General features: G+C 40.9%; 1 protein-coding gene across 3 annotated transcripts in view; it reads left to right on the top strand.

The window, feature by feature from the left end:
• The window catches only part of Nell2 (neural EGFL like 2), a 363,671-nt gene that overhangs the window by 210,720 nt on the left and 142,892 nt on the right, over window positions 1-10,059 (top strand). For all 3 annotated transcript variants that reach the window (XM_031353723.1, XM_031353705.1, XM_031353713.1), the window contains exon 13: window positions 6,049-6,177. In XM_031353723.1, the coding sequence (XP_031209583.1) occupies window positions 6,049-6,177 (129 nt within the window). The remainder of the gene's footprint in view (window positions 1-6,048; window positions 6,178-10,059) is intronic.

Here is a 10,059-nt window from a genome sequence, read left to right as displayed (position 1 = left end):
TGATTGTTCAGGCAGCATGTGTATAGTAGAGGATTGCAAATTCGATCATCAATAGGGGGAGAGGACCTCAGCTCTGTGAAGGTTCTGTGCCCCAGTGTAGGGGAATGCGAGGGCCAGAAAGTGGGAGAGGGTGGGGTGGCAGGCATGGGGAAGTGGGAGGCAACAGGGGTTTGTTTTTGTTGTTTTTGTTTGTTTCTTTGTTTTTTGGAGGGGAAACTGGGAATGGAGAAATTTACATGTAAATAAAGAAAATATCTAATTAAAAAAAAAAAACACTCGTGAAGAGATGGAAAATTAGCCACAAGACATCATTTCATATTTAAACTGCTCACATTAAAATGTGTTTCCATAGAATGGTGGTTTCCCATGATTCATCACCTCCAATAGTCTGCTTTAATTGATATGAAGTCACATCACTCTAAACATCCATGGTAAATTGAGTGGCCTAGACTTTGAAGGTCAGACTTAGATAATAGGTGAACTCAAACTAAAATTAAACTAGTTGCTCCTGCTTCCTTTGTTAGTAATAGGGCCTCTACATCGCCCAACCTGACCTTCAGTTCGTAGTCCTGCCTCAGCCTCCTTTGAAGCTGGGGTTACAGACATGCATCAACACATCCCCCTAGGGTTGACCCTTCTTAGAGCATTTAGAACCTGAAAGATTGCAGGCTTGTCTGACCTCACATATGCAGGACAAATAAAGGCATTCTCCTGGCAGTCTCTGACTTTCTGGTGAGGAAGTCCAGTTCCCAAATCTTAAATCTCAGTTAACTCTTTCACATTTTTTATGACAAATTCATTTGCTGGAGAAATGGCCTCCAGTTTTCTGCCCCATGCCTAGTATTCACCTCTGAATGAACATGTGGCTCAGAACCGGCTAGTAGGTGTCCTGAGGGCCACCATGGCACAAAATTCTCGATCTTGTCCCTAAAGTTTGAGCAGGAATTAGAAACCAACTCCAACCCACAAACATTGACCCCTATGCTTTCAGTATGGGCCACCTTTGACAGCAAGAGTCAGGAGAACCTGAGCAGGGAGCCCTGCTCTTTACTGTTGGGAACCTTGGGAGGAAGTGGGAAACAGGCATAGAACAGAACTTCTGCAGTAGAGGAGGGATCCTTGGACACACACATGGTGGACGTAGATTTATGTCTCCATTCCTCTCTTACCTTCTCCTCCCTTGACATTCCCGTCCTCTGTTTACAAGATCATTTCCTCTCACCCCTCTTAGTATGAGTCAGGAGCATTATGGATGTGATGTGAGTTTGTTTCTTTCACTTGTAATTCCTACTCCCCAAAACTCAAAAGTTACTTTCATGACTTTCTTTTTCTGTGTATTAGTAATAATATTATTATATTAACTGTCAGTTTTAGCTTTATGGCTCAGCAATGGTATTTACACATTGACCCTAGTTGCTTCAGAAGAAGGTCACTGTGCATTTAAATTCTGCTTTCTTGTTATGTACCTTGATCTACACTTTAGAAAACACTGGGAAAATCTATTAGCTTTCAGACTACACATAGATACATTAGCATTTTTTAATGGACATGTAATAGACACTGAGTTCTATTGGCTTGGGCATAAAATGGACTCTGAACCCCCATCATAGTTTTATTGCTGTGAAGAGACACCATGACCAATGCAAATTTTATAAAAGATAACATTTAACTGAGACTGGCTTAAAGTTTCAGAGGCAGGAATCATGGCAGAATGCAGAAAGTCATGGTGCTGGAGAGGGAGCTGAGAGTTCTACATCTTGATCTGAAGGCATCCGGGAGGACGCTCTCCTCTGCACTTGAAAGAGTCTGAGCATTAGGAAATCTCATAGCCCCACATATACAGTGACACACTGTCTCCAAAAAGGCCATACATAATCCAACAAGGTCACAGCTCCTAAAAGTGCCATTTCCCACAGACCAAGCATATTCAAACCAGTGCAACCCCCGAAGTAGATACTAAACCGACTTCAGTGCTGTATGACTCATTTTCAGACCCAGCTTGTGGCTGGAGTACCTCTCTCTCCTCTGAGGTCTTGGGGCTGCATGTATTCTCAAGTAGGCTCCTGACATGTTTATGTTTGTGTTCATGTTGTGATGATTCATAGGTAGAAGTAAATGTTTAATATCCTCATGAGATAATTAAACATCCCAGGTCTGAGCTTCAGTGGCCTGCCTTAGCTAGAATTGAAGAAATTATTTTGCTTAGACCAGTGGTATACATTGATTGATGTATCTTAGTCCTGCACAGGCTTAAGCCCATTCTCCTAAATAGATATGGGACAAAAGTCAGGGTAAGTGGATCTCTCTAGAGTCTAACTAGGTCTCTCACCACCCAAATATGACAAGTCCATGCCTAATACCTACTATCAAACCTGTTAATATTCCCCACAAAGTTACTGGATGCCGTCTCTCCTGATCTATCACCAGCACATAAATGCTTCTATATGCCTTCATGTCTCTTCTCCATACTTATGTACAAATGCATTTATTATTTTTATAGGAAGGTTTATTCTTAACAGGAATGCACAGAGCTCCATGTATACTTGCAAGGATAGTGGCAGTGAGTTACTGAGACCTAAAGCCTAAAATGCAGTGGAAGAAAACAGAAAGGCTGGGCTGTGTTAGAGGTGATCTCTGCATCAGGCTGTAGCAGATGCTGGAGTTGGCTCTATGCTGTAGATGTGAGTATCTGCTGTTAGAGTCATTAGTACAAGATTAGTGGTTCTTGTCATCACCCCACATGCTATGGAGCCTGTGCACAGGAGATCTCATTTGAACCCTACACTTTTATAAGACAGGATTCAATCATAATATTACAACTGATAAAACTGAGTGGCTGAGAAAGTTGGATTAGCTTTCACAGACTGCATTCATGCAGCCTATCGTGGCAGAGATCACATCTGTATCTTGTGGAGAGCTGGGTCTGCAGCTCCAAAGCCATGCATGCGCAGTGCATGTACAGCAGTGAGGATGCAGACAGCACAAGCAACTTGCAGAGTAAGTGTCTACAGGTTACAAATAATCTGCTTCATTGAATCTGAATCCTCTATGCATTAGTAGATGGTACCCAGACCTTGAGATTTTACCCAGACTTAAACACTCAGAGGAGCCAACAAACGTGTGTGTGTGTGTGTGTGTGTGTGTAGAACAAATTTAAATACCTCTTGGATATCTTTTATAATAAATGGAGTTTGACTGACTAAACATTTTAGTTTGCACATCTTTGGGTTAATAAATAAACCAAGCATGTCTTAACTTTTGTCTAAAAAATATGAAAATGGGACCATACTCTTTATTTCTACTTGGAAAATATGTTGAGACGAGCAAGCACTTCTTGTGTGTGTGCACATTGGGTGTCTGATGCTTCTATAGCAGGTCCTAATGTTACTGAGGTGGGAATGAACATGGAATGGATTGGACTAAAAGTGCCACAGCCAAAATAGGAAGGGACACACAGAGTATCCTAGATGAGACGGAGGACTCTTAGAAATGGGAGGAAAGTTTACAAAGTGAAAAGGGAATGATTTGAAATATGTAATTTCAAGAAAGCCAAGGAGTGAAAGCTCACCAGATAACTCCCATAGAGAGCCACGACCATCTAAAACCGATTTGAGACTCTGGGAAAATGAGAGATCTAGCACTATACCGGCACTCGGTGCAGGGTTTCCTATGTACTCGTAAGACTGAGCTATTTTAATATACTTTCCTCTGAAAAAGAAAATAAAGGTTTCTTTTCAGGTTAAAAAGAAAGGTTTGGGGCTTTTAAATTTTAGTTTGATTGTGTGAAGAACTACTGGACTAGGTAGTAAAATTTCTCTTACATGAAACCATTTCCCCTCAGGCATTGTAAAATGTCAATGAAATGCATTTTAAGAAATGCAATCCTAATTTAGTTACTTTAAAAAAAAAGAAAGAAAATGACCATCAAAGAAAGGTTTACATTTTTAAATTTAAATTGTGTAAATTTTTCTTTTGAGAATTTTGCTTCCAAATATTTAGTCTTAATCCTGAGACGTTATATTACAAAGAGAAGTCAACTTTCTAAGTGATTAAAGAAGTATTGATAACTCTATTTTTGTCTTTATACAAGAATAATTTTTTAAATGATGATTTTATAGCATTCACTCTCCATTTGATATTTTTTCTGCCTCCTTTGAATGGCACTTACTGTGCCTCAGGTCCATTCTTAAGGTTTGTTGAGTTGCACCAGTAATGTTTCATTGTAAGTTGTAGTTGAGTTCGATGTAACTCTGCAGTGATATTGAAAATAGTCTAGGCAGTGAGAGATAAGAGTGTGCCCCAGCAGGTGAAAGTGGGCACCAACTTCACTACACATAAGGAGTGCCCATCGAGATTTTCTCAACTGTATTTCATTCCTAGCTATATAGATACAAGCTTAAGTCCTTCTTGTCCTCTGATACATGGGATGAAAGTGTAAATAACCAGGCAGCTTGAAGCCTTTGCGGTGAAGTATGCATTAGATAATTTATGCATTAGTTGGATGACCCCCAATCATGTAATCTCTGCTTAAGATGGATTCTACCACTCAGGCTTCCCATTTCAGCATTTTAGATATCATTGAACAGGGGATTTCAACAGAAGAGAGAAATCCTTGCAGATAGCATAGGATCTAAAAGTTCCATTTTTCTTTCTCATCAAAAAGACTCTGAGATCTGTGAAAATCCTGTTACTCATAAAAACTTTCTTCTTTGGGGTGGTTAAGACTGCCAAGCACATCTTCAGACAAAATTAGATTCAAGTGATGTAGTTTTCATTTTGAACATCTTTTAAACAGTTCCAAAATGTAAAATCTGGCTCGACAATGCTAAGGTACCGATGTGTGCTCCCATCCTACTGTGTTAGCATCTTTGCTGTAACATCCATGTTAAACTCAGTGGATCCTTGTTCCAAATATGCAGAGAGCTATACTAAGATGATTAAGGACTGGGTAGTATTTATAAAATCAGTAACAAAAAATAAAAAAACAAAAAACTACGAATGCATCTGAAGTAGAAATTAATTGAGTCAAACAAACATACAGAACTTTTTCTTTATTCAATCAGCAAATCACAGTAGCTGTGGGTGCCTGCCCTAGGTCTGCACCCAATAAAGGGCATGGCCACAGCCAGGCATAGATGGAAGAGGGGCCCGGGGGCCTTTTCCTTATGGGGGAGCTAATTGCTCAGGGAGCAAGGGAGGTTTGGGGAGAAAGGAGGCTTTGTCTTCAGTTGTGTGGCCACTGAGAACCACATACACAGACAGTCCTGGTTAAATAAAATGGGTCATAAAACCAAAAGTCATGAATCTGAGAAAAAGGGCATGGTAGAGAGAAAAGGGACAAGTGATATGGGTGATCAGAATATATATTATACATGTGTTAAATTGTCAAGTAATAAACCTAACAAGTCTTTAGAGTACATAGCTTCAAAATTAACTCCTCTTTCTTTTGTTTGTTTGTTTACTTATTTGTTTGAGACAGGGTTTCTCTGTATAGTGTTGGCTGTCCTAGAGCTAACTCTGTACAGCAGGCTGGCTCAAACTCAGAGATTCACCTGTCTCTGCCTCTCTCTCTGCCTCTCTGCCTCTCTGCCTCTCAGCTTCTCAGCCTCTCTGCCTCTGTCTTTCTGCCTCCGAGTCTCCTGAATGGCTGGAATTAAAGGCATGTGCCACCATTGCCTAGAACTAACTCTCTGTCTCTGTCTGTCTATCTTTCTGTCTGTCTGTCTATCTGTCTCTCCCTCCCTCCCCTCCTCCTCCTCCTCCCTCCCTTCCTCCCTCTCTTCCTCCTTTCTTTTAATTCTGGCTTGTTTGTTTGTTTCTTTGCCTGTTGTTTATTTTCTAAAGAGAGGGAGAGAAAGAGGGCATGAAGTTAGATGGATGGAAAGGAGGGAGGATCTGGGAGGAATTGGGCAAGGGGTAGGGAATGTGATCAGAATATATTGTACGAAAAAAGTTTTTCAATTAAACAAAAATAAAAATAAATAAAGGATGCTCTGGAGCAGCTCGTCCTGTCGCAGTCTTATTTATCCTAACACGTTCTCCTTCCAGGTTATGACTTCTGTTCTGAGAAGCATACCTGCATGGAGAACTCCGTCTGCAGGAACCTGAATGACAGGGCTGTGTGCAGCTGCAGGGATGGTTTCCGGGCTCTCCGGGAGGACAACGCCTACTGTGAAGGTAATCCTTATACTCATGTGTAGCTTGGCTATATAAATCTGCTGTGACTTCTGCATGGACAATTTATTAATTTCCCAGGTTGTCAAGCTGATAGGCCCATTAAAAGCAGTGAGTTTAATCTGAAGCATATTAATCAGCTAAAAATAATTATCTTTCAAATTAGACTTTTTCAGCTAACTGCTAATAAGCTAATGTGGCTGTTCCTTGGTTTAGAACAATGTCTCCACTGTGAAATTGCCTTCTCTTTTTCATAATTAGATATTCAGGTAGCTCACATATTGACATGATCACCGTGGCTTGTAGCCCCACACAGTTGGATTTTTGTAGACACTGTTGTGTAGCCGAGGTAGTCAATTACCAGGAAGATAAAGTGTCTACTGCTGCTTTCTCTTCCTCTGCTGCTGTTTGTAACCTCAGTGGACATTTCCAAGCTCTATTTTCTTAGCAAAGAGACCCAATAGGAAATATTGTGTCTTGCTTATTTAAAAATAAAAAACAAACCCCTAATATTCAAGGTGGTTTGTTATCTCATAGAGATGATGCAAATACAGTGAGTAGGCCATGTAGTTTATTTTGGCTCCAGCTGTGCTCCTGTAGACTCGAAAAGCCCCTGTAATGCTGGAATTTGCACTTCCGAGGGGCTCATGTCTAAACCTAAACCATCAATGGGTTCATGTGTGGCCAAAGGAGAACACTGATCTGCTGGCATTGGGGACCTGGGGGACCCCAACAGCTAACAAGCTCATTCCACAAGTCACTGGAGAGAGAGAGAGTGTGTGTGTGGCTACAACAGTCTCTGTTCATCCCTTTGAGAACGGCTGGCTCTGGGCTGGCTCTGGGCTGGCTCTGGGCTAGCTCTGGGCTGGCTCTGGGCTGGAAGGCACCTTGAGCTGTTTCCCTTGGAATTAGGTAGATTTTCTCTTTATGAGAATTGGTACTCACCTTTTTTTTCTTTTATTAGATATTTTCTTTATTTACATGTCATATTTCCCAATTTCCCCTCCAAAAAAACCCCAAAAAACAACAAGAACAAACCCCTGTTCTCTCTCCCCTCCCCCTACTCACTACCCCACCCTCTCCCGCTTACTGGCCCTGACATTTCCCTACACTGGGGCATAGAACCTTCACAGGGCTAAGGGCCTCTCCTCCCATTGATGACCGACTTGGCCATCCTCTACTATATACATGCTGCCAGAGCCATCAGTCCCACCATGTGTACTCCTTGGTTGGTGGTTTAGTCCCTGGGAGCTCTGAGGGTGCTAGTTAGTTCATATTTTTGTTCATCCTAAGGGGCTGCAAACCCTTCAGCTCCTTCTGTCCTTTCTCTAGCTCCTTCATTTGGGGACCCTGTACTCAGTTCAATGGATGGCTGTGAGCCTCTACTTCTGTATTAGTTGGGTACTATCAGAGCCTCTCAGGAGACAGCTATATCAGGTTGGAGTGCCCTTCTTTTAGTTTCTGCTCCATAGTTAGACTCTGCAACTCCTTCCATGGGTATTTTGTTCCCCCTTTTAAGAAGGAATGAAGTGTCCACATTTTGGTCTTCCTTCTTCTTGAGTTTCTTGTGGTTTGTGAATTGTAAGGCTGCCCACTTTCTCCCTACCTATTCAATATCATACTTGAAGTCCTAGCCAGAGCAATTAGACAATGAAAGGAGATCAAAGGGATACGAATTGGAAAGGAAGAAGTCAAATTATCACTATTTGCTGATGATATGATAGTATACTTAAGTGACCCAAAAATTCCACCTGAGAGCTCCTAAACCTGATAAGCAACTTCAGAAAATTAGCTAGATATAAAATTTACTCAAGCAAATGAATGGCCTTCCTCTACACAAAGGATATACAGGCAGAGAAAGAAATTAGGGAAACAACACCCTTCACAATAGTTACAAATAATATAAAATACCTTGGTGTAACTCTAACTAAGCAAGTAAGAGATATATTTCACAAGAACTTCAAGTTTCTGAAGATGGAAATTGAAGATCTCAGAAGATGGAAAGATCTCCCATGCTCGTGGATTGGCAGGATTAATATAGTAAAAATGGCCAGCTTGCTGAAGACAATCTACAGATTCAATGCAATCCCCATCAAAATTCCAACTCAATTCTTCTCAGACTTAGAAAGAGCAATTTGCAAATTCATCTGGAATAACAAAAACCCTAGGATAGGGAAAACTATTCTCAACAATAAAGGTACTCACTTTTAAAGCTGCCTTTGGATCAAGTATGACTTTCAGTGCTTCTTTTTCAGCCCTGAAGGGACCCTTTCGTTTATGCAGAAGGAAGGTTTCATGGCTTTCCACCGTCATTAATAATGCAAATATATTTAAAGCTATTTTAACAGATCTTAGGTAAGGAATGGATTTTTACTCAGTGATTTTCTTTTTTCTTACTGAACATAGAGTTGAATTTTCTTAGCAAAATTGTCTATTTTCATCACAATAGTTAAGTGCCTTTATATGTAATGAGCTCTCCTGGCATTATTAATGTGCACATGTAACCAATGATAGAAACACATATGTAGCCAATGATGCAAACACGTACATCCTCCTGAACCTAGATCTTCTGATCATTTTTTTTTAGTTGATTCTTTTGTTAACTGTATGCACTTATACAATAAATATTTAGTGAGCATTCAGTATCTAGCAAGCCCTTTTCTATGCACTGGGCAGTAAGTGGTGAGCAAAATGATTAAACTTGCGTGCTCAGGAAATTTACATTCTGGGAGGAGGAGGACAGAGTAAGCTGGTAACCATGGAGAAGATAATTGCAAGTGGTAGAAAATCATGGGAAGGAAGTGAGACAGATGGTGGGCTGAAAGTGACAGGGGATTCATGTAAGCGGGATGCTCAGCCTTTGAAGTGGCTGTCCCTCCGGTCTCTTGATGATAAGAAAAAGACTTAGAAAGACTTGGGACAGTGCATTCCAGCTAGAAGGAACAGCATGTGGAAAAGTCCTAAGTAGAAGCAAACATGGAATGCTCTCGAGACAGAGAGAAAAATGGTGTCATGGTAAAAGCAAAGCAGGAGCATCAGTTGAAGAGTTAGTAGGGCCAGCATATGTCACTGGTTTGTAAGGATGTCAGGCCATGGTTTCACAAAGATGTTCTTATACTTATTTGGGGCAGGTAATCAACTGGTGGCAATGTGGGAAATGAGATGTATATTCATGGAGAGACCAGGGAAAGGCAAAAATGGCCTGGCCTCTGTCAGAAACATGACAGAGGTGGTGATGAGGGTAAGTGCTTTCACAGTGTATTTTCAGAGCAGAAGCCAACAGTCCACGCAGATGGTTTATAATGGTGTAGGACTCACAAAGGCTTCCAGGGGAGTCAGAATTTGGAGGTTGAGCAACACATAGGTATTGTAATCATTTATAGAGATGGACAACAATCTAAGAAGCTAGAGATTTAAAGACATTCTTTGCTTAAATTTTTTTTTCCAATTTTGTTCCCCTGAAAGTTTGTATCCACACATGGCTGTTTCCATCTTGAATGTATCATTCTGAAATGTTTTATAGCCTTGTTCTTGGTCATTTGAAGATGTAACCTTCAAAACTTGAGAAAATGGTGGAAGGATGTTGTGGAGACTTTGAAATTTTCATACATGCAGGCATCTAATCCTTTTGTACGGCAGGCTCTTCACACAGTATTGGTCTAGTTAGAGAAACAGTCTTCTGATGTTATTTTGAGGCATGTTCTCATGTATCCCCAGTCTTGTCTTAGAGCCCCTGTACCCAAGGATGACCTTGAACTTCTGCTCCTATACGCTACTCTCAGCCAAAGTTCTGATAGTGCAAGCGTAGCCCTGGCTTCCCACTACTGGTTTATACAGCATCGGGAATCAAAACCCCACTACTGGTTTATACAGCATTGGGAATCA

Source organism: Mastomys coucha, unplaced genomic scaffold (genome assembly GCF_008632895.1).
Source record: "Mastomys coucha isolate ucsf_1 unplaced genomic scaffold, UCSF_Mcou_1 pScaffold11, whole genome shotgun sequence".
In the NCBI taxonomy this organism is placed as follows: domain Eukaryota; kingdom Metazoa; phylum Chordata; class Mammalia; order Rodentia; family Muridae; genus Mastomys; species Mastomys coucha.
This window is presented reverse-complemented; position numbering and strand designations above follow the sequence as displayed.